The sequence below is a fragment of the Emydura macquarii genome, unplaced genomic scaffold (assembly GCF_026122565.2).
Source record: "Emydura macquarii macquarii isolate MOO-44397 ecotype Brisbane River unplaced genomic scaffold, CSIRO-AGI_Emac_v2 contig_2676, whole genome shotgun sequence".
Lineage (NCBI taxonomy): Eukaryota > Metazoa > Chordata > Testudines > Chelidae > Emydura > Emydura macquarii.
This window is the reverse complement of record NW_027132813.1, coordinates 27,166,376-27,192,039: the sequence shown is the minus strand read 5'-3', so window position 1 is coordinate 27,192,039 and position 25,664 is coordinate 27,166,376. Positions and strand designations below refer to the sequence as shown.

At 43.3% G+C, this 25,664-nt stretch overlaps 1 protein-coding gene across 3 annotated transcripts in view; it reads right to left on the bottom strand.

Moving 5' to 3' along the window:
• The window catches only part of TTC7A (tetratricopeptide repeat domain 7A), a 240,412-nt gene extending 220,626 nt beyond the window's left edge, over positions 1 to 19,786 (bottom strand). For 2 of the 3 annotated variants that reach the window (XM_067565099.1, XM_067565100.1), the window contains exons 1-3: positions 19,381 to 19,786; positions 13,533 to 13,696; positions 10,501 to 10,669 (exon numbers count right to left, since the gene is read on the bottom strand). In XM_067565099.1, the coding sequence (XP_067421200.1) occupies positions 10,501 to 10,669; positions 13,533 to 13,696; positions 19,381 to 19,540 (493 nt within the window). In that variant the 5' untranslated portion in view covers positions 19,541 to 19,786. Of the gene's footprint in view, positions 1 to 9,629; positions 9,641 to 10,500; positions 10,670 to 13,532; positions 13,697 to 19,380 lie in introns of those variants that run through there. The other variant, XM_067565101.1, reaches the window with a different exon arrangement.
• Between the last annotated feature and the right edge of the window lie 5,878 nt (positions 19,787 to 25,664).

Below are 25,664 nucleotides of genomic sequence, written 5' to 3'. Positions count from 1 at the left end.
ATGCAGAACATGCCCTAAAAACACGTTTTCTGAAATACAAATGATGCCTAGAATGTGGATGTGTATCCTATGATCAGCCAAAAGAGGAAGCTACTGTAAATTCACTTATAGAATACAGGCTAGACCAGCAGTTCCCAAACTATGGGTTGTCACCCCAAGTGGAGTCGCTTCATCAGCAGATGGGGGTCACGGCAATCCCGAGTGTGCAGAGGATGCCATTTTACAAAATGGCCTCCTCCACACAGCGTGACCTCACACGCACCGTATGCACGAGGTCACGTCGCACAGAGGATGCTATTTTGCTCTACAAAACGGTGCCCTCCAGGCAGCATGACATCGCACACACCATGTGTGTATGAGGTCAGGCAGTCCAGAGGACGCCATTTCGTAAAGCAAAATGGCATCCTCCTTGCAGCGTGACCTTGCATGTACAGTGCGTGTGACGTCACACTGCAGGGAATACACCATTTTTAAATGGCAACTTCCATGCTGTCTGGGGTAGTGGGAAACAACACATCTGAAAATGGGATCATGCAGGGAAAATGTTTGGGAACCACTGGGCTAGACAGTAGGGTCTCATGAAATACATAAACTGAATTAAGCTGTTTGAATTGTAGTTATTCAGAGACCTATCTACTTAGAATCTCTGTTCCATTAGGCTCGATATTTCTCATCCTCTTTTTTTATTCAGGGATATTAAATGAAAACTAGTTCTTCTGTTATTTATTAATCCTCATCTGATGTCACCATAGTCTATGCACAATATTATCATTATCTCCAAGGCAACCTCTTGTGATATGACAAAGGACAACTTCAAGTGAAGAATAAGCAGTGGGAACAAATATACTCCTAAGCAACAACGATCCTGTTATCATGCAAACATCCTTGGAAATACAAAGAAGGATGATAATAGAGACAGGAAGTGTGTGAGATCAGCAGTTTTGTTTCTAAACAGAAGCTAAGTTGGGCCAAATCAAAAGTCCAGGATCTAGACCAGGGGTTCCCAAATGGTGGGTAAACGTACCATTGGTGGTATGTGCACTGTTACAAGTGGTACACTGTAACAAAGTGAACTGTCCTCTTTAGGAAGCAGTGGGCCTAGGGCCAACCATTCTCTGTTCCATGATGTGGCCCCTTTAAGGAAACAGCTATTTAAGGGAGCAGCAGACTAACTGGGGAATGGGGCCAGGCATAAGCAGGTAGCTACTTGATAAACGTGATAAAAGTTGTTAGGAGACTCAAAGGAGCAGAGAGAAGGCAGACAGGCTGGAGGGGAGAATTACAAGGTAGTATCAAGTCAGGAATTAGGTTCCCTGGGATGGGGAACTAGCAAGGAGACTTGTGGGCTGGGGAAGCCTCCCTGGGCTGGGCTGGGCTGTGATCCCAGACAGAAGGGCTGTGGAGTCCCTCCATCAAGAGGAAGTAGTTGTGAGTTCCGGGACCAGATCAGATGACCTGTGCGAAAGACACTCCAGAGAGGCCATTGGCAGAGCTCCCTGGCTCATAAGGAACAGTACCATGAAGCCTTGGAACAAAGGTGAACTGTAGCCAAAGCCATCCAATGCCCAGGTAAAACCACCACCTCCAGCCAAGACTCCTCACCTCTCTACCCTCCCTCTAAAGCCCCCCTTCCCATTTACACACACTCACCACAGAGACCCCTGCACTCCAGCCAGAATCCTTACCCTCGATCTAACCTCAGGAGACTTGGTGGGAAACTGTCTTGCTGTCTCATGAAACTTTTCGTGCCATCAGAATTCCTGCTCCACCTCAGGATGAAACTGAGACATTTTAAAGTTTTTTGTGAAAAACCAAAGAGATTCCCCCACCCACCTCAGAATAGCCAGCAGCTTGGGAGCCAGGGCACGCTCCTGGGTTGTAAGAGATGCAGGTTCAAATCCTTGCTTTTCTTAAGGTGGGCCTGGTCTCCCATATCCCAGGTGGATACTCCATCCTCCAGGCTATTCTGGGATGTGTCTCTTTCTCTCTCACTCTAGGTTTGAGCAGAAGTTCTATCCTTAACCTGAAAATTCCTCCCGCCAAAAGTCTGTCAGAACTGGAACCTTCCTGCAAAAAGTTTGGGTTTAGACAAACTGGCATTTTCCGATGGAAAAACCATTTAATTGAAAAATTCCCAACCAGCTGTAAGCCTCATGTCCTCTAACCCTCTCCCAGCCAAACTCCTCACTCTTTTCATTACCCCCAGGCAGATCTCCACCAGCCAGATTCAAAAAACTTATTTTACTAGGAATCCATAAGTAAATAGAGCCTCTTAAGGCCTAAAATGTGCACAAAAAGGAGAAATTTGCATGTGGTACTTCAAACATCAGTTTGTAAGAAGGTGGCTGGTACCTGAAGCAATAAAGTTTAGGAACTGCTGATCTAGACTCGAGATTTTCCAGATGTGGCCCCTTGTAGGGACAGCCCATGCCTATGATCTCTGCAACCAGATCTTGCTTTCAGCCCATCTCTAAGCAGGACATTTTTAACGGGTCCATAATATGTCAGCTACTATAATACCATTCCTTTAAAACAAACACCACTCCTAGCCCAACAAAGTTAAGGTTGTGACTCTATATTTCTCAGTTAGGGGCCTCTAATTACAGCTTTCAAATGTCTTTAATTATTTTTTTTTTAAACTATAAAATATTTTTTAAAACTTTTTAAAATTCCACCTCATAACTGATCACGTGTGTAAACTTAAAAATTACAGATTTCTGGGCTGGGTCCTTTGCATCATTCAACCAATGTAATCTGGTCCTAAAAGTGGTTTAGCAAATCCAGGGAGAATAGTCCAAGCCTAATGGTGATTCACAGTGGCATAGAGGCCCATTGGAGCGGTTATGCAACAGATGCCTACTATTGCTGTTGCAGTAGGCAAGAGGTGAAGTGGTCAGAAGAAAGAGGGTGGCAGGATGTCCATGCACTACATCGATCCTTTCCTGCATGTTCATCCATTAATGGCTGTGACAGTCCTGTCTGAGTTAGCGCAGCCCTCCTGTTCTTCTAACAGGGCAGAGGGAATGGCCATGCACAATGCAGCACCAGAATCAGGGAAGCACAAAAGAGAATTAAGACGCCTTTACATACCATCCCCTGACCTGCATTTAGTACCTTTTGGCAATGAGTGAGGATCTTGCACAAATAAGTATTAAAGGCAAACTGAAAGGCTTGTGTATGTCTTACTCTGGTTCAGGAACCAGGGTTCTGTGATTCTCCTGCAGCAGTTTACTGTGGCTCTGACAACAGCAAGGGACTAGGAGTCAGAAGATCTAGATTCTATTCTTGACTTTGCTACTGATTCTCTATCACCTTGGGCAAGTCGCTTAGACACCCTGTGCCTTGGTTTTCCCATCTGTAAAACAAGGCTAATGATACCTATGCTCCTTTCTAAAGCACTTTGAAGATGTCAGATCAAAAAAGCAATATAAATGCTATGTGTCTTTATCATCATTAACACCTACACAGTGCAGGGAGCAGTACTATTCACACTGCTTTAAGAGTCAGTGACACGGAGGGTTGCCAACAGTCCCTTATTACAAGAAACATCCCTTATTTTTTCCATCTCTGTACAAGAAGATCAGGAGCTGATGAGTGCTGCAAAAAGCAGCAAGAAATATCCCTGGTGAATGTGGGGGAGTACTGCTTATTAATTATTAATAATATTAATATTGGAAGGAAGGGTGAGGTGAGGGTGCTAAGAAAACAGTCCCTTATTTTTGAAATACATTAGCAATCCTAGAGAAGACAACTGACCTTTTAACTCAGGTATGGGCAGGCAAATAAGAGCAACTGATTTGCATAACTAAACACATTTTAACACAAAAGAGACCATTGTAAAGTTTACTTTTATTAAGGATGTAGGGTCTTAAATAATCAGTGGGTTGTTCATTTTAAGAGCATTTCAGTTCCCCTTTAAATGTAGGCCATAATAGAAACTGGAATCTAGGTATGTTGAGAGTCCTGCCTAGACTTTATAAGTCACAGCAAAAAAAGCTATGGTTCAAGGCTGGGAACCACCTCTAAAAGTTTCCCTACAAGTGCATTTATCCAACAGACAAGACAGGAATCCATGCAGCTCTGCTCCACTTAGTACACTCAGGAGACATCTGTTGTAAAGTTACACTGCAAACTGACATTTACTTGCTTGTTTTGACTGGGTCTCAGAACACCAGATACAAGAAGAAAACAATACCAGGTAACTCAGCTTTGACATGCACCAAGTAGATCAGAAGTGATATCTGAATGAATTTGGCTTCTGACATGTTTTCCTGTTGCTAAAACAGGGTTGAGTAAGAAACGGGCAGAATTACTTGCACCACAGATCAGAGTGAGAGATAACATGCAACACAGCAAACTGAGCAGAGGGCTTCTTGAATGAATGAAAACCATCTGAAACTCATACCTAAGAGGGAATACGTACAGAATATTTGTCCATTCGATGATCTGCAAGACAACTTTCAAAACGAGTTAAACTCAGACTGGATTATGAAAAGTCCACATACACCAACAATACCTGCTGAGAGATGACATTTCTTCCCTTCCCCAACCTGCAACTCAAATGGTCATGGACTTGGAAACAGATCTGGGCAAAGGAGATGCAGCCAGTTCAGATAAAATATTTTGATTTCTGCCATTACCTTTATAATTCCTATTAGCTGCTCAAGTCCCAGCATTTATAACTAACCTAAACATTTACTTGTTGATATTCGTTTTGGGTAGAAATCTGTCCTGCAAGACTTTTGATAATGGGTTTTTTTTGTGTGTTTGCACAGCACCTAGCACAATAGGGCCCACATCCTGATTGTTTGCTGCTCACAAACCAGATAAACAGTAATATGCCAAAAAGTTTCAAAGAAGACCTCAAAAATTTGGATCACTGTCAAATGTCTATCAAATTGTTCTGGAATAGAGTATGAAAGGTGCTATACAAAAGCAAATTCTTTTTTTTTTTTAAATCAGATTCTACTCCCAGCCATCTGCTCTCTATATATCTAGAACTACTCCCCCACCCCACCCCGTTCCTCTTCAAACCAGCTCTTTTTCATCATATTATATCTTTGCTCCAAACAGAAGACGCCAAATGTCCCTCAATCCGATCCTTCTTCCTTCCTTCCATCATCATCATTTTGATTGCCTTAGAGCCTGCACTGCAATATCCCCCTCTGCAATAATTCCCCAACTCAGAAATACCAGAATGCATCACAGATACAAGGTGGGCAAGGTAATATCTTTTATTAAACAAACTTCTTTTGGTGAGCATGTAAGCTCAAAAGCTTGTCTCCGAGCTCCTCTTCAGGTCTGGGAAATTTAGACCTGGTCTACACTACAAACTTATGTCGACAGAAGCTGTCTTACATCGACTTAATGTATGCATCTACACTGCCAGGTCCCTTCCACCGACCTAACTCGCCTGTAACATTGCCTTAATTACTCCACCTCCGCGAGAGGTGTAGCACTTAAACAGATGTCAATGAGTCAGAGAGGCAGTGTAGACACAGTGTTATGTAAGTTGACTGAATTGGCCTCCTCAGGCAACAACGAGGAGGACATTCTGGATGAGAAAGAGGAGAACGGGAGACAGATGAGTGGGGGATCCATTCTCCCAGAGAGCCAGAAGCTATTTTTTAACACCCCAATCAGGCCAGCCAGTCGCAGAACAGCATGGTGACCAACTGTGATGCCTGGAAAGGCACCTCAGGTGAGTATGCAATTCCAATCAAACTGTAGAGGTTACATGCTCTTATATAGTATGTGTAATATGAAGAAAATCTGCTTCCCCAATGGCCACTCGGGCTATGCAGAGGGTTCCCCCCAGAAAACACTATTTATGTGCACAGGGATGGCCTGGGAATCCTCCATGGAGATGGTACTCTACAAACCTTTGCAGAAAGTTTCTGGGGAGGGCTGCCTTATTTCTTCCTCATTTTCCCACACCACTCCAGTATTAATTCTGCTGACATTGCAGTACACAACATAGCAGCATAAGGACCAGGTCTGTACCCTGACGCTTGCTGCATCAACTCCCTTGCCACCTCTGTTACCCTCAGGAGACTAATATCACATAGGGTCACCTAGGGGAGATGGTGGAAGTTTTCACTGCAAGTGCTCATATTGCAAACAATAGAGCATGTGATCCATAGCGATTTCCGGGTCCCTTAACCACGTTTTCCCTAACATGCCAGTGATTTGGTTGGCAGGGATCAGCACTGCCCTCAGAATCTGCAAGTCCAGGGTGACTACTACCAGCAGCGTTAAGGGAAGCGGTCTTCTGTGTTTTCTCATGGCCACAAAATTGCCCTCCTCCCCCAGAACTGCCTCGGACAAATACCGCAATTTGGGAGGCTTGACGATGGTCCCTGGTCTCAAAGCAATGTCCATGTTGCTGAGGATGAGTTGAGCATTGTCCACCTGCCCACCTGTGCTCCCGACACAGGATTCCCACAAGTTGCAGCACAAGTCCCATCACCCATGCCGCTGGGCCACACTCACCACGGCTGGAACAGCAAACTGGTTCACGGAATAGCTAGGGATTCTGATTATATTGTGTCTTGCACTTAAGTGTAATAAGGGGAGTGTTTTTTAAATAGCAACCTTGCACTAGACCCAGGGTATACAGACAATGGTTGCCATGTGCTTTGCATGCCTTACAGTGGAAAGCGTGGCTTTTAGTGCATCCTCCACACCTGTGAAGAGGCTGTCGCAGATTAGAAGGTGGGAAAAGAGAACGCGTGATGACATGTTCAGTGAGATAATGAATTCCCCTGGGCCAGCTGGCACAGAGCTAAGAGCCCGGAGGATTTCACGGTCTGAAAAACTGGACATGGACAGCAGTCCAGGAGCATGAGCATGCCTTGCAGGATGAAATGCTGCAGATTATGAAGGACCAATCAGACACGTTGAGGCATCTGAATGAGCTTCAAGAAAAGCAGCTTGAGGCCCTCTGTGGCCCCTGCAGCTTCTGTTTCAGCTCTGGAAATATTACAGAGCAGGCGCAAGGTGTTTGTATTTCTCACAACAAGAGTGCAGAGTTGAGTGGGGTCCATGCTTCTCTGGCTATCGTGTACGCACGGCTAGGCCAGGCTTTCAAAAAAAAGTGTGAAAAAGTATGCTGTTTGCCGTTGATATCAGGGTAGGGAGGAAACTGAATCATGGGAAGCTATTCCCCCTTGCAACAATGTTTTGGTCCCGTGAGGCTTTGCACGCCCTTCCCAAAAGCCACTGCGTATAGTTGCACTATGGGATAGCTAACCACAGTGAACTGCTCTGTGCATCAATGCAAAACACTGCTACGGACACAATGAACGTGGTGTGGACATGCCCAACCGACTTAATTACTGAAGCAGCTGGATGTCGATAAATTAAGTCGACTTAACTTTGTAGTGCAGACATGCCCTTACTCAGAGTGTCACAGCTAAATACAAGGTGGAACAGATTGTTTAACATATGTTCAAGGGACCATTCAAGGTGAAGTGGCCTGTTTCCCCCCACCTATCCCTGCCTTCCTTTCCGCTCTATGACTGGAGGGATGTTAACGGGCCACTTCACCTTGCGTGGTCCCTTGAAATGTGTGTTAGCTACTTACGCTAAACAATCTTTTCCACCTTGTGACACTCTGAGTATGTTTCCCAGACCTTAAGAAGAGCTCTGTGTAAGCTCAGAAGCTTGTCACTCTCACCAACAGAAGTTGCTCCAGTAAAAGACATTACTCACCTATTTTGTGTCTCTAATTTCCTGGGACTGACACAGCTACAACAGCACTGCACACATAGTGCATCACGTCAGTTCCAGCTTAAGGTACGTGCAAGGATGCTAGTAAGAGACTAAAACAACAAAAGCAGTGGTGCTGAAGGGTCATCTTTAAAAAAAGCTGTTCTTAAAGGGTGTTTTCTTGGCTATTTAACGAGTGCTGGGTAGACAGGGAAAGTGACTGGCTTTACATTTAATTTCTCATCCAGACCTTTAAAAAAAATAAGTTGGGAAGGTGCTATTCTGAAAGGAAGACTATGTGGGTTCCAGCTGATTTGGATTGTTTTTTAAACCAGTTTTCACTATAAGCAAAGACCTACAGATCAGTGCTAACTGAAAATTGCTTTGGACCAGACCCAATTTAGATCAGCTGAGGAGCAGTTCTACTGAAGTTAATGGAATTAAGCCAATGAATACCAACTGAAGATCTGGTCATTTATGTCCCCAGACTTCCAAATGAAGGGGGGAAAAATATCCAGTAAACTTTGTTTTGGAGCTATAGATTTTTGTTTGTTTTTAAATAAAGGACAACTCTCCTTATCCTGCCCTGCAGAATGAGTCTGTGCAGAAACTTACTGTTGTATTATTTTATGCACACTACTACATAAATATAAGGGTTTCACTGCTCTGTAAGCAAGTACTAGTAATACAAATTATTAATCATCATCATCATCATAATAGAAAGTGGGAAAGCTGTGTTTTCTCATCAAATTTGGCTGGGCTAAGTCTGCCCAGCAGGATTTTGTTTTCTGTCAGAAACTTATAGCAAAAGAACAGAATTGAATTCTGAGAGGCCTGCATCCCCTTGGCTTCTAGACTGATCTCATAAATCAGAGGGAAAAATGAGAATAGTGGAAATGATGCAGCATAGGTGACAATTTTATTGAATTTCACACACACACCCCAAACCAAAAGGAAAAATCCATCATGAATTCTTCATGTTTACAAACAAGAAAGATTAGCAAGAGATGGGACCTGATCCAGCAAGGCACAAACATACCCCAACTCCCTGAAGCAACAGCGGGGGATGGTGCACACACCACCTTATTGGCTCAGGCCCTAAAGAAGCAGTGCTTTTTGATATCTTTATATGCACACATTACAATAACTTATATAGCTAACCTAAGGCCTGATCAAATGCCCACTGAAGTCAATGGAAAGACTCAATGGAGGTCAAAGGTCTTTGCGTTGGGCCCTTAGGTCTGGTCTACACTACATGATTAGGGAGACATAAGTTGCCTTGTGTCAACCTTGCTGTGAAAGCGTCTTCCCTTAAAATTTCGCTCCCACCAAAATAAGTGCCTCTCTATGCTGACTTAATAACACCACCTCTCCTGAGTGGCAGAGAGTCATGGTTGATGTAACTAGATCAACAGTGTCAGTGCAGAAACTGCAATACTTACATCAACTGTTACTGGCTTTTGGGAGACATCCCACAATGCCCCACACTGACAATACCATCCATACAGGCAGAGCACAGTATGCATACACACAAGCAATTTAATAACTGCGGTGGCTGTATGCCCAGGTAAATTAGGTTGACATAATTTTGTAGTGTAGCCCTGGACTTAGTTGTTCTTGGACACATTGCGAATACACATATAGGTAGCTTTCACCAGCCCTCCCCTCCTCCCCCAACACAAGGAGTAAGTGCAAGTTACAAATTAATCAGTTACAGCATTAAAAAGCTCACTACCACAGTAGACTCACCGAATGCCACAGAAAAGAAATCCAAAGCCAGCAAAAGCAGCACAACAAACAGGTTTTTTAAAAGCAGAATGCTGTGACTGTGTGAGATCAAAACACATCCAAATTACTATCAGTGCTAACAGCCCATTCAAACAGGGTTTGGGTTGGTTTGTTTTTTTCTCTTTACATACCAGTTGAGGGTATCTGATCATCACAGAGTTCTCATTCACCTAACAAGCTGGTGGAAATGCTGAAAAGAGTAGAAAGCAGTAGATAGATAGCAATATTTTAGCAACATTTATAAAAGAATTGAAAGCAACTAAAGGAGCAGATTACAGGGTTTGTTTCCATCAGTCAATAGGTTTTCTCACTTCAAAAATTACATGCAGTTTTGCTAACTGTAGGTGCTGTTTTCAATAAGGTCTTTCAAACAGATCTGTATAATTAAAAACAATATAAAGAAAAAAAAAAAGAAGAGACTGCTATTTGTATATAAGAGGTTTGATAGAATGTAGCATGCATTGCAACAATACACTAGCCACCTTGAAAAGCCTGTATTAATGTCAGTCAGCAGTTTAAAACTTGGTGAGGTTGTGTTGAACAACTTTAGGTATGTCACCCAAAGTTTGTGTGTATATATCCTTTCCTTCTAAAGAAAACCATAGGCCCCAACTCAGCAAAGCACTCAAACATGCACTTAATTTAAACTTGAATTTTAATGAAACTGAGCACACAGTTTTAATTGCATTGTTGAATCAGGGCAACTAGTACCACAACATTTCTTATCTACTGTATTATTTTCAAACTTCTTTTTGCAAGTAAGCCAAGTTTACAATATAGGGACTAACATTCTGTAATGATATAAATATTTTAAACTGGAGAGGCATTACAGGTGGAATTTTCAAAAGCCTTCGACATGGCCTAACTTTGCTGCTACCACTAAAATCAGCGGCAAGACTCCCTCTGACTTCAGTGAGAGCAGAGTGAGGCCAATGCTGAGCGCATTTGAAAATCCTAGCCTAAATGTGTAACTACTTCTAAGATACATATACAATCCATTACCTTTGATAACAAATGCTTCAGTCACCAGGCGCAGAAGGTACAAAGGTTCATTTTCTATGGAGACGTCATCAATTCCAGCTCTGGCATACATGCTGACTGCATCCCTGTAGGATCCCTCCACGTAATGGAGCTTCCCTAGGATCAACACTGCTTCAGTCATATATTTAGGCTGGAAAAATAAAGAATTTTCTGTGGTGAGATAGGTGGAGAGCAAAACAGCGTGACCTCAGAGCAACTTGTGTGCTAGACATAAAGCAAAATCAGACATATCTGACTGGTGTTCTTAGGTATATTTGACCCTGTCTCACTGCAGGGGGCTGGCCTTGATGACCTCTCAAGGTCCCTTTCAGCCCTAAATGTCTAGGATTATATGGTTTGTCTCAATACTGCTGGCTTCCCCCATATTTAACTTTCCAAAGCTGGAGGTGGGACACAGTTGGTCCCAGTCTTCACCCACATCTACACTACAGACCTATAGCAGTATAACTACACCACTCAGGAGTGTGAAAAATGCACACCCGAGTGACAGTTATATTGACCTACTCCCCCGTGCAGTGCTTCTCCCATCGACATAACTACTGCCTCTTGGGGAGGTGGATTAACTATGGCGATGAGAGACGCTCTCCCGTCGATACAGGAGTGTATTTGCTTAAGTGCTACAGCTGTATTGGTGCAGCTGCGCTGAAGTAGCATTTTAAGTGTAGACCTGACCCTAAGCTAATGCTTTTAAGTATGAGATCAGTGGGTAATAAAGTGTCAAAAACTGCTCTGCACCCCTGTTCTGGACCACACAGCATGGGGGAGTTGATGCCCCCACATAGATCTGGTAGAGCTATTCTATTGCATTAGCAGCTGTGGATGGCACATAGAACTGGGATAATGACACTGATTATATCCAGGGTTTATTTCTATTTTTCCTAGCGGAGCACTGCTCCATCTGTCCCTGTGGCAAGCTCACTACAGAAATGCCCCCAGTGACTCCTAATGAGTCCCAAATAAGGTAGACTTTCCTCTTTTAAAATTAAATTAAAGAGCAGAAACCCATTTCCAGCCTTCTTTCCCTACCACAGTTGGGGTGACACAGGGAGTTGTGCAACCCTAGAGTCATAGTAACTCTCTGCCTCCTGCAGTCCCCACTCTACGGCTGTTGGGGTGGGTAGACAGGGCTAAGGATATGCATGTCTGACGGGTGGGAGGGAGAACATGAGGAGCTAATTTGTTTATGCTCCGCACTTCCCAAGCAGCTGTGGACCACAATGGGTGTAGGGCCCTCCTATATCCCACTCCAGTGTGCAAAGGCCATAAGTTTAGGCAAGGCTAATACACAGCCAGTTTACGTGGCCTACTGGAACTTCAAGTGCCCTGCAAAAGAACAATAATTGGTCTCTGACTGGATAAACAAGGCCTGGAAAGTCTGAGCGTTTTGTTTCTGTTTTGTTTTTAACTTCTTGGGTTTTTACATCAGAAATTTAAGTCTGGTCTCCCCATTTTTCCCAGAAAGATTCTGAGACTGGGGCATGAACAGAGAAGTAACAGGATTACAACATCGTAAGTACCAAGGAAGTGAAACCTAAATAACTAATAAGAGGGAAAGGATTTCTAGTTCAACTAAGACTGGTTTTTGTTTACACTTATTTGACTCAAAAATGCCACAGACAATTGGGAGAAAATATCTTTTTATAAAAAGAGTCAACCCTCTCCTCCTACAGACACACTTTCAATTAAGCGTTGAGAAAGCTCTCAGCCTAGTTCTTGGGCTTTCCAAAGAGTCCACCAGGAACCCCAGAAAAGCAAAAGAAATATTAGGAATATCAAGTTAAAAAAAAAAAAAAAGCATAGGAAAAAACCTCACCACTCTTTGAAAAATCCCTTCAGACCTTTGTACGTTAGAAAGCAAAAAAAGGCACACAGACCTATTTCCTCATCTTTTAATAATGCAGCATAAACTAAAGTCAGGAGTGGATGCTGAGTGAATGGCATACTAGCTAACACACAACAAACATACAACGTTTAGCTGTTTAAATTAGCACAGTGATGAGATGGAGGATCTGTATGAATGCAAAGTGTTACTTCAGCTGTTATGGAGACCTAAATGAGAAGGAAATAAAAAGCTGCAGGGCAGGTCTATGCTTAAAAGGCTGTATTGGCGCAGCTGCATCAATGTAGCTCTGTGCTAATAGGAGAGTTCTCCCATGATTAATCCACCTTCATGACAAGCAGTAGCTATGTCAATGGGAGAAGCTCTTCCACCAACATAGTGCTGTCCATCCCCGGTGTTAGACTGGCACAACTGCGTCGCTCAGCTACGTGGATTTTTCACATCCAAGTGATGTAGTTATACTGATGCAAGTCTGTAGTGTAGACCAGACCTCGGAGTGTGAAAATGCAGCAGGCCACTTTCTGCCCTTGTTCTGCAAACTGGTACCACAGAGGTTAAGAACCTGGGCCCTAATTCAGAAGAGCATTTAAGTACATGCTTCCACCCTATTGATTTCATTTCTAGGGGACTGAAACATATACTCCCAAGATGGGCAACGAAAACTCAAGGTTACAGAAAATCAGTCACTTTTGAAAATCTTGGCCCAAGTACAGTATCTACTCATACATGGAAATAAATGCAAAATGAGGACCCTCTGCAACACTTTACAAGATCAGGTCCTTAAATAGACTGCAGCAAGTTCAGGACTTCTGACTAGTGTTATTTGCAATCCTACAACAAATTACATAAGAGTTGTGTGTCCAATAATGCAGCAAATTCCTACCCTTCCAGTCAACTCCTTTCAAATGATTAAAAAGAATTAGTGTATCAGTAAAGGAGCATATCATTTACTTTAGCACTCCTAAAAAGGGATTCTTCCAACTGAAGATACTGCAAAAATGTAGTGAATGGTACATTAACAATATTGTTAAGGCGCATAAAACAGTGAGTCTGAAACATAGATAAATGATGCAGATGTTTTGTATTCCCATCTAATAATCACACCACAGTAGCATCAACATGACAATGATTTGCATCTACTGAGAGTACTTACAAGTAATTTTCCTCTGTTTAGAATACCGGTCAAATACTTTTTGGCTTCACTCATTTTTGACTCATTCTTTTCCATTAATGGAATGGAGTCCTTTATTTTGGCAAGGTTTTCCTTTAAACACTGCTCCAGCAAGGCCTCCGCGAGCAGCAGATTCCCATAGTCCTCTGAAAGACACAGATGAAGGAATAAGAAAAATCACTCAGGGCTGTATTCCCATATATTCATAGGGCAGAAAAACAAACAGAGAACCTTATCCAACTGTGTAATATTCCCCTTTATCTAAGGAGTTCAAATGTAAGTACAAGAAGACTATATTAGGCTAGGAAGAGACTGATGATTCTTCTGTTTACTGGAAGTGTTAAGTTTCCTACTAAAAAAAGGAGAAAAAAAGAAAAATATTTTTCCATCTTTATCTGAAAATGCCTTTACAATTGGAAGCATTTATTTTGGTAGCAGTTTTCACTATATTGCCATAATTAATTCAGCAGCTCAGAATTTGCACTGTGAAACCCTGTTTTTATGAACTAATAATTTAGGCCAAAATTCAGTATAGCGGCTAAATACATGCCTAACTTTACAAATGTACAAGCATGTATTACATGTGTAAGTGCTTTGCTAAATCGGGACCTTCGCTGTAGCAAATTGGTTGAGATCTTGTATGCCAAGTTTCAGATATGGCTGAAAAAATGATTTTGTAAAAATAAAGTTAAAAAAAAAAACACCCACAAACCAAACCCCACAGGTAAACTAAGGAAATGCCTGGAGCTTGATCCTACAAAATAATTACTACCATGAGTAAGACCCCATCCTGTGAACAGTTACACACATGAATAACTTACAAATGGTCTTAGAAGCTTCAGCGTGACTGTTCATGTGAGTAAAGTAGCTCACATGCCAAAGTGTTTGCAGAATAAAGACATCATTGAAATTACTGACTGAAGTAAGCACTAATGTTAGTAAGTGCTCATGTTAATATTTAAAGGGTCAAGCCTTTTGATTGTTCATATATAATAAAGGCCCAAGCCTGCATTCCACATGCACTTAAAATTCCAAGGCTAGGGAATTTTTGATAGATAGAGAATGCAGGACCAACCTGTTCCCATATTTTTTAATTTACAAGACAATTTTTAAATGTTACTAGTTTACAGATGTGACATTTTTTATACACAGAAAAATAGTTAGAAAGCACTCTGGTATTAATGCCCAGTTTTCTTGGGTGTTTTGTTTTTTTTACAAAACGCATTCAGGTGCACTCTTAATTAGTGAATGCGGTTACCACAACTGAAACTGCAAATGGCCAATTAGATATATAACTGCCCATTTGTGCATGCACTATTATCTAATTTGTGTGAACATTCACAGCAAATACTTTCATAAATTAGGCTGACAATTACATGCACATTTTTAATAATCATGTCCTAGATGATCAGTGACATAGCATGCTCACATGTTATATTTTCCCCTGCTGAGTAATAAGACTTCATAACACTACACATTGTCATTTAACATTCAAGCGAAGTCACTACACCACTTTATAAAAAGTATAGAAATATATAAACAAAAAAATACACAGTAAATTAAAAAAAATATACAGTACTTATAAGCAAATACTGCCACAGTATTTTACAAAAATTTCAACCCAACACTGTAGTTTAGAACAGCACTCCAGAGGCACAAAATCAGAATTTTTTCCTTATAAAACCTTTTTCACCCTGGAGGGACACTACATTGTTACCATAGGACTGTTGGTAGGACCGATTCGTTCTTTATTCAGAGAAATTAAACTAAAGTTTTGCTCTTTCATAGCTACCAAGTTACAATGACTTGGCAGGAGACATTTAAAAAAAAAAAAAGAAACTATAAAACTTGACATTATTACTGTAAGTAAAAAACAATAAATTTAAAAAAATCCCACCACTAATTCTGGTCTTGACATTTGCAATCAGAGCTGCATGGGGAACCCTTGTGCCTGTGCAAAATCCCAGTGAAGTCAATGCAGCTCCACACAGGCATGAAGATCCGCAGCATGGATCGAACTGCAGGAAGGGGACCTGCAGTCTTATCAATTCTACCTCCAACCAAAATCTATTTTTAAAGAATTGCAGTTGTGAAAACAAGCCCAAATACCTCAAATGATTTCCCTGATCAAAAAGGCACTGCCACATTTGCTAGGCCTGAGCTTTGAAGAACTGTATGGCCGCATCCTGCAAGTAACTTTACTCAAACAAATAGTCTCATCAACTTCAATGGCGGTACTTCTCCTGCGAGTTAAGTCACAGAATCAGGTCCTTCTTGTTTTTTTTTTTTTGTTTTGTTTTTTTAAAGTCATTTTTAGCAAGAGTCTCTATAATTACTTATCTTTACAAATTCCAAAATCTTTGTCTTGCTATGGTGTTAGTAAAGTAGCCCAGCACTCTACCCAGGAACAATTTCATAACAAAGCAACATGTCCTGCCCATGGGACAAAAACATTGGCAGGAAATAGATAGAAATATATTGGCTATTTATAACTTGCCCTCCACCCAACCAAAGCATTCAAGGTACTGTATCGGCACATCATAACAACACATTTAAACAAAAGAGCATCCTCTACAAATATAAGAAATAAAAAAAATCTTAAGAGGGTCCATAAAAGAGGGAGGGAGAAAACAAATATAAGGTCCACAATGGTCAAACTTTCATTTATTTATTTTTTACATGTGATGAAATGAGATGGATTTCAGGGGGTGAGAGCTCCACAATCTAGACCCCAGCACAGCAGAGACTAGATCACGCATCTATTTAAGAATAGATGACAGGTAGTATCTGAGCCCAGATATCTAGTAGGCGGAGGCTCAAGGAAGAGGTCTCAGATATATAGATTTTTGCCTTAACTTTTACAAAGGAGGTATCAAAGAACAAGAAGCATAAAAATCACTTTGGCCCCAATCTTGCAGACACACACACTGGTGCTTAACTTTAACCACATGAATAGTTTGATTGACTTCTAATATATGGCAGACTAGTAGGGGTACTACAGGTACTAGGCTTGAGGAGATACAGACAACTACATTATTTCTGTCCTCTAGTGAAAAATCCTCGGTTACGTAGTAGAACTGTGGGAGTGTTTGTTGGGAATCCAGCAAGGGCTAGAGTTCCTAGGTGCTTGCAGCACCTACAGCAATTGCCTCTGAACATAGTACCAAATATTAAAGTCACTGGCATATCACAAAATGTATAGTTCCAGAGGGGTAGCCGTGTTGGTCTGTATACAGCAAAAACAACGAGAGTTCTGTGGCCCTTTAAAGACTAACAAATTTAATATTTGCAGGCATAAGCTTTCGAGAGACTTCAGCTCTCTTTTTCAGATGCAGTAATACAGAAAATAGTTAACACAGAGTTGGTATCTTATAGGTATCCAGGTGCATTGAGAACAATGGGGGAGGTGGAGTCCGGTACTTAAGACCTAATGACGACCATTGAGTAGGAGGTCAGAATGGGTGAGCAAAGTAATTTACCTTGGGTAGTGAGACAGCCACTCTAAGTCTCTGTTTAAACCCAGTTTGAATGTGTCAAGTTTGCAGATCATTTCTAACTCAGCAGTTTCTCTTTGAAGTCTGTTTTTGGAGGTTTTTTTGGAGAAGTACAGCAACTTTCAGGTCAGAGACAGAATGCCCTGGGGAATTAAAGTGTTCTCCAGCTGGTTTATGGATGTTATTTTTTATGTCTGATTTGTGTCCATTTATCCTTGTGCGTAGTGATAGTCCAGTTTGGCCAATGTACATGGCAGAGGGGCATTGCTGGCACACGATGGCATATATAACATTAGTGGATATGCAGGTGAATGAGCCCCTTATGGTGTGATTGATGTGGTTAGGACCAGTGATGATGTCATTAGAGACGATGTGTGGGCAGAGCTGACAACGGGGTTTGTTGCAGGAATAGGTTCCTGGGTAGGATTTTTTGTAGGGTGTATGGTTGCTGGTGAGTATTTGCTTCAGGTTGGGGGCCCTACCAGGCGGCTTAGCAATCGGGTCCATATGAAGCCACATCCTGCCCTTCTCAACATCAGAATGGATGTTGGGATGCAAGATCTTTGTGATGGGTAATTCCTAAGGGCACTTCCCCACCTTTCTCCTTAGCGGTAAAAAAGATGGGCTAGTTTTTAAAAAGTAGTTAGGCACCTAAAGATGCCAAGAGGCACCTCGTGAGATTTTTCAAGATCATTTATGCATGGAAGTTTGGTGCCTATGCACATATGAAAATTCCTCTGGGCTCCTATCTGCATCTTTAGGAATCTAAATATTTGTAAAAATCTGTCCCACTGTCCCAAAAAGTCTATCATTCTGCTAGAAGAATGATGCTGAATTCTAGTTGATTAAAAGGTGAAGGTTTACCAGGCTGTAAAGTCTTCAGCGGAGAGCATTTTTCTCCACCTCATCATATTGGGCACTTATTTTAACTGAAAATATTGCAAAGTACTTGATCTGAGTTTAGAAAATATTATGTTTGAAGTGTGGCCAATATAAACATAGCTACACAATCTTTCCAAATGCTAGACAGCAGTTTGCAGATGAGTTCATTCTGGATGTTCTCTAAATTTCTGGATGAGCAAATCTTAACAGGATGTGTGTTCAAACAAAATGAATCATCGCAGCTGGCACTAGTCTCCTTCCCACTGAGATGTGCAGCATGAAAAAGAAAAGGGCAAATCTGTAATTTACAAGGTATATACTTGCTGAGCAGGAACTGTAAGACCAATTTCTGCCCTCAGCTATACCAAGGAACGCCCACTGATTCCACCAGTGGTAAAAAGGAATAAATGAGGGCTGAATTTAGCCATGAATTTGGTTTCCTTTGCCTCCCCCCCCCCTTAAAACTACAGACTAGTCATTCTTTCTTGCAAGTTCACATTTTGTGTCTCTCTGCTCCTCCTGCTGTCAAGTCCCATGACCAGCATTACCAAGGCATATGAAGTAAAACTGCATGATTACTTACAGAGTCACCCTCTTCTAGGAGTATTTTTCCTCTTTCCACTTTTTGTGACAGTCTGCCCTGATCAAGGGTATAATCCTTAGCACACTAGCATTTTCTTCTATGGGAAGAGGGGACACTTCAGGGAAGCTGCTCAGACCACCCTTATTCAACCTCTGGAGCAGGGCGTTCATTTATTATGTATTTATACAGCACCTAGCACAATAAGGCCCAACTTGCTTGGGGCATTAAGGCACTACCGCCCTATACATGTTTTCATTTTTTAAACTAAGTGGCTCTCCACTTCACCGCCAGCAAGGGGCATATCTCAGCCATTAGCCAAGGGTTCAAATGAGCTGCTCTCCAATTCCCAATGTAGCCATTTCCTGAGCCAAGCAGCTAACCACGGCACGCTGAAGAGCGAGGGGGTCGTGGCTCAGACAGAAGACACGTCTTCGCTAACTGCCTGGGTGTCCCCACAGCTTCCCTTAGATGACACTCTGCAGAGAGGAGATCAACCCCACTCCCGCGCTACTGCGGGCAGGCCCCCGGCTACCGGTGCCCCGACGGCGAGCCCCGCCAGGACCATGCACCTTTCAGTGGCTGGGGAGGGGAAAGGCCAGTCCGTGCGCGGCCCGGCTGACTCGGGGAGCGTGGAGCAATGCAGCGTTCAAGCTGCTAGGGGCGGCTGGCTGGGCTTGCTTCCCACCCCGGCTGGGCAGTGCATTGCATTGCATTGTACGCCTGATCAGGAGGCTGGGGCTCGGCACGGATCAGCAGCGCCCCCGTCTCTCGCCAGCGGTGAGCCAGAGTTGCCCCGCTTGACCGGCCGGGGGGGGGATTCCCTGTGCAAAGACGGCTTGGTGCCACGCGGGGATCGCCCAGCCTCACTCACCGGCGTCCTGCACGTCCCCGGCCCCCTTCCGCGGGGGGCTGGCCGCTGGCGGCAGCAGCTGCCTGGCCAGCTCGGGCAGCCTGTCCCATTGACACTCCGCCCGGCACCTCTCGATCTCCCCCTCCAGCTTCAGGTGAGAATGGGAAGCTTTCGCAGCCATCTTCCCGTAGGGGGCTCCGGTTCCAACCAGAGGGAAGTCCCAGGCCAGGCTGCTGGCAGCGCCCGGGGAACAGCAGCTGGGCTCCCCTCCCGGCCCTGAGCATGTGCACGCAGGCCTCCCTCCGCGTGCATCTTGGGAAGTGAAGTTCTAGCTGCAGCCCTGCAAGCCCCCATGTAACCACCACCAGCGCTGCAGCCGCGCCGAGTCCCTTCGGCAGGGAAATGCCCTCCCCATAAAGTTCGCTGCTTTTGCTCATACACCCTAGCAGGGCGGGGGCGGGACGGGACGCGCCACTTCATTTACTCAGCCCTTGGAACGTGACAACCAGCGCTAGGGCTTCTGATGTACCCCGGTGGCTGGTTCCTCTTCCTTCTCTTTTACTCCTCAAGTAAATCCCTCCCTGGACTCAAGAAAGGGAGTGTGTGGTAAAGGAGGAGGAGGAGAGAACAGCCCTCTGAAAATCATAATGCCCTGAGATGGCTAGGCATCTCCATAATGATGAGGCAATGGAGGCAGAGAGAAGTGAATAATAATATTGCTTTGCACTTCTACTGTGCTTTCCGTTAGAGGATTTCAGTGTGTTTAAAAACATTAATCAATTAAAGGCTGGCAATATGCCTGTGAGGCTAAGAATGGTATCAGAAACGGAGACAAAGATTAGGTGGCTTGCTTCTGGGTGTACATCAGTGTATAGCAGGGCACACAATCCATCACTCTCAGTTTGCAGAGCTCTGCTTTGCCTGAGAGACACTACTCCTTCCTACCAGAACTCATCCATCAGAACCTGAAGTGAACTCTTTTTATTTCCTTTCACCTGGTAATTCCTACTTGAAATCTTTGCATCCCTATGTAATCATTTAAAAATGTATCAGTTATAATCAAAAGCAAGTGCTATGTTTTATATACTTATACATATAACTGCACTGCCTCTAAATAAATCCATCTTCTAGCAATCTAATGCACGTTTAAATTGTTTTGTCTGTCTTCTTTGTTGGGCAGATCGGGTCCTCTCCTGTATTTTGTACAATGCCAAGCTCACTGATTGTGCTCAGTGTACCACAAATGAAACAATAAGAAATGGTTCACTTTTTCATTCACCTAAGTGCTCAAATTCCATTCCTGCTAGGGAAGGAGACAGTGGCAGAGCAAAGCTTTTGTGTACTCTGAGATACTACAATAGAAAGGCACACAAACACAAAACTATTTTTCACATTTCTTTTCCTTTAAGTTTTGACTGGAATTTTAGTGCACCTATTAACTCTTTTAGTGCTTGCTTGGATTTATAGCACATAATCTCAGCAAAAGCTCATTTCTATATAGCTTATATCCTAGCACAATTCCATCATTTTCCATTCCAAGTACAGAGCATACTTCTTTGACTTAGCTTTCATAAATAAAAGTACTTAACCCTCCCCTCCATCCCAACCTCCCCAGTTTTCCTGGGAGAAGACTTGCAAAGCAACCACACGTGGTAGGTGTTAGTGACATCCTTGAATGCATCACTGGAAGGTGCTTAGGAGACTATGTGATTGAATGGTATAAAAACATAGATAGAAATTAAATTGTTGGAAAATGAAAAAAAATCACAAAAATATGCCAGTTGGAGACTCCAGTTAAAGGACATGACAAATACTGTTGTATTTAGGTAATAACTGGATTGTGCTTCCTGGGGACAAGGTGATAATCTCCATTTCTCTCTCTATATTTCTCTCTCTCTCTCACACACACGTGTGGAAGCAAGCAGCTTCTATGAGGCCAGTTCAACTCTCCTGCAATCCACAGGAGTCCCTCCATGCAATACATGGTTGGGGCTTCCCTGGAAGTAGGGCTGAGGGGAAGAAGCAAGGAGCAGCTGCTATACAGGGCAGGCTTCCCTAAAACAGGAACTAAGAAATCCATGAGAAAAAAGGCCAAAGAAGTTACTGTCGATCAGACTAGAATTAACTCCCCGGGGAAATGGACTGGAGAGCATAGCCACAGTGGAAACAGCTATGCAACACAACACGAGAGACTGCCATGCTAACAAGAGAGAGGAGAGACATTAGAATATGGGTGGGTCACCTGTTTTGCATGTCTGGTTGGAAATCCATAGGGTTGTGGACAGGGCTTAAATTCAGCTAGAGCTGTTCAAAGCAGAGCTCTGGTAAATATTTTCAAATCCACAGGAGCCCACTGCCTCCCATGAGGTTGAAGCCCCAAGCCCTGGTGTGCCTCACAGGGCAGAGGCCCCGAGCCCTGGCATACCCCATGAGGCAGAAGCCCAAAGCCCCGGGGCTCCAGGAAATAGACTGAGAGAATTTAAGACCTGGTTGTGACCACTGTTTAGCATGGATCCCTGATTCATGCTGGCCTGGAACATGTCTCCCCTTCACCCCCGCTAAAAGGCACATATATATTTTATGTAATGTTGTTATCCCCATACAAACAAGGAAATGTGAGGAAAATGCACAACAATGAATTCTATGGTGTTTCACAAGTACATTTCCCATTCAGGGTTTTTTCCATGACAGATTCTGGTCTAAACTTATTAGCCCAGATATTTTATTGCCTAGCAAATATGAAGCGTTTTCTAGTTAATGTTACTATAGAGAAATGCATATTAACTCAATTAAAATTGTGGGTGAAAGGTTGGTCACATTGAAGTCAATGGCAAAACTCCAAGTGACTTCAGTGGGGCTAGCACTTCACCCAGTAAGTTGACATGGCCACATGGGCCTATAGATGGTGAATTTTAGCGGTTATCATGAATCAATTGTAAAGTTTTCAGTTTGAACCCAGATTTTTTACACACCCCAGAACTATCCCCACAACAAACATGGCTGCCTCAATTTCTCATTTTACCCACTAATCTTTTTTGGCTGTTACAGCTTTTCTGTCAGTTAAAACCAAACATTTAAAATCCACTGTATTTGTTGATCAACTACTTCAATGTAATAATGAGTACTTTCTGTTCTCCCAGTAATGTGTGTGGCCAGGACTAAAAAATCTTAAACTCTGAGATCTATTTCACTCAGGAAGTGGTTATTAACTTGAAAACAGGAAGCACCAGTAATGTATCTCGTAATGAAAAGTTTAACCATAAGAACCGTTAGACAATGTAACAATGGGGGGGAAAGAGATGAAGAATGAGAATGGATAGAAGGAACAGATTGGACAGAGATATTTTCTAGAAGATATTGCTGGCCACAAAATATTATATAGAGATCCCTAAAGGAACTCACTGGTTTCATAAATTGTGATGAACCAAAGGAAACAAAATAGTATGTCGTTTTTCGAACCCAGAATCTTCACAATCTTGCAGAACAAAGAAGGAAATACCTATGGTGTGGAACATCTCCAGGCACACAAAATGAAATGTACTTTCTTTCTAATGCCTTCTGAGATTCCTACATATGTACTAGGTAAGGTTTTTTTCAGACACAGAGAATGTTGCATTGAATGTTTAAATGGTTTACAAAAACTTAGGGTAGCAAGTCTGGCAGAGCCTATGTTTGAATAAGCATCCATATCTAATCTCTAACCCTCCGAGTGTTCATCCATGACTAGGTAATCTTAATGATCATCCAGATTTACACTGTCATTCCCAGGCAAACTAATTTCAGTGGTTTTTCCAAAATTAAGGAACATTACTGTCAAGCACAAGTTCATCAAGAGTCAGTGATGGTGCTATTGTGATGCTGGTAGACCAAGTACCAGGTCATATCAGAGTCCCCGTGTCTCCACTGAACACTGACATATGCATAGTTGAAATCAGTCTGACTCACCTATCTGTAAGTATTATTAAAACAGATACTGGAGTTCTAAGAATGTGTTTAGTTTTTACACTTTATGCGATGCTTATAAGTTCCTGCATGCATTAATCTCAGTTATAACATACGTATCCCACATTATAAGGTAATATTTCAGCATTTGCATTGTAAGCCTCTAGCTCACCAGCCAGGAGAGAGACATTAACTAGTGTAAAGTGCTGATCTCCTACAGAAGGTGTTAGTTCTGGCCGACAAGGAAGGTCCATTGACAACAGACGGACTAGAGTGGAACATTAAAGAGGACAAAAGACTTTGTTGTTTACTCTCTCCCGCCCCAACACATGAAGACGAGTCTTGCAAGTGAATTGCTCCCATCAGCTGAGTTTGCAGCTCAAAGCAGGGGTAGGTGGGAAAAGGGACTAAAACCCCCTAACACAGTGAAACGGTATCTATATGCTGCTTGTACTCTGGGGGACAAGGATTACTAGACATAAACAAAAGATTCCCCAGTGCTTAGTCTGGGTTAGCCCTAAAAGGCATATACAGCTTGCTTATCACAGAAGCTTCTAGTACTTTGGAAATTTAAAATTGTAACTCATTTATGTATGTATATTTACATGCTAGGAAATAATTATCTTATTTCCCATCTTTAGATAGTCTATTATAGGATTGGCTACAAGCGTTGTCTTTGGTACGAGAACTAAAGTGCAGCTGACCTAGGGTAAGTGACTGATTCCTTGGGACTGGGAGTAACTGGATATTGCTGTGATGCAAATCGGAGTACCTGGGGACTGTCTGTGACTCCATGTTAAGGCTGTTATAGTGTCTGAGGAGTTTACACTTGATAATTGGTTGGTGAAATCTAAGTACAGAACTCAAAACCAATTTGGGGTTTGGGCCCTGTTTCCTAACAGTCTGCCCTGAGGTTGGCACTCATGCTCTTGAGTCACTGCAGACAGCTTGACAGCTATACTTTCAATCTAGTCTCTCCCTCATTACCGTATATAGCTCATAAATAAAACTGGTCAATAAAACTGGTCTAATAAATAACAGAAAACAATGTGATGAATGCTTACACAAGCAAAAAGATTGAACAGATTTCTTGAGTGTCAAGGTTCCTAGAAGAAACAGGGAGTGAACCGGTATAATGTAGACAAAAGGGAACACAAGGGAGATGAGAGAATGTGATGATGCATATAAACAATATTAAGATACTGATATAAGAAAACAAAGAACACTAGGGATCACATCTGAAGCAGTCAAATTAGAGTGCTCCAGAGACATGATAAACACAACCATCAGCTGTAACGTGAAGGGAGAGGACATAAAAATGACATTAAGAAAACATGCCCTCCCCCACACAGTGTGTGTGAGGAAAAAAATGCACACTAGAGTTAAAAAAAAGCCGCAAAATAGTGGTTATCCAGCCGCCAGAGCCATTCCTAGGGGGCCCAGGGCAAATCGTCCCAGCACATAGCCGGAAGGCAGGTGGCGGCAGCCCACCTCTCGCCCGGGCCTGGTATTAAGCGCGGGGTCCCCCAAAGTGCAGAGCCTCGGGCAGTTGCCCCAATTCGCCGTACCCTAGGGAGGGCTCTGCCAATCTCTATCCACAAACCAAGCTCCACCCATTTGTTGTGACAGGATCAGCTGTCCCACTCAGAAGATTGCTGGGATGTTCAAAATATGGCAGTAGATGCCATGCTGGGTATGGCAGGGCTCCGCAGACTTGGTACCCCCTTCTTGGGGCTGGGACGTACATGACCACGCTCCCCCAATGCAGGCAGTCACCCCTCTCCTTTCCAAGTGCCTTGCCCAGCACTGCGACAGTTTCGGAGCAGAGCCCGCCTACAAAAAAGGAACAAACCCTGTGAACGGTTTTCCAACTTGTTACGGGCTTTTCGATGGAATTTCTCAAGCTATGGCAGGTTGCGGCCGGGCTCGCACAGCAACACCCCTCCCCAACTCATGTGCACCGGGGTAACCACAGGGGGCGCAGAGCTGGGCTCCTACCACTCTGGCTCCAGGCTCTCTGCAGACTCAGGCAGCCCCTGCACCGGTGACACTAGGCCAGGCAGGCCGGGGACTCGCTTTTGGGGAGGGTGTCTCCAAATCAGCCCACCCGGCAGCAGGGCCCCAGAGCGTTCAGCACAGGGCGCTGCCCAGGGCACGGGACTCCCACAAGACCCCGCCCCCGACTTGACGCGAAGGGGAGGTGCGGAGAGGGGAGGAGCCCGCGTGACCCCGAGGGAGGCGGAGTCCCAGTGGGAAATGGCGAGAGGGGTGGAGTCACGGAGGGGGCGGGGCACAGAGGAGGGGGCGTGGCACGCGGAGCACCTGACCCCTCCCCCCCTCCGCCTCCCTGCACCTGTTCCTTT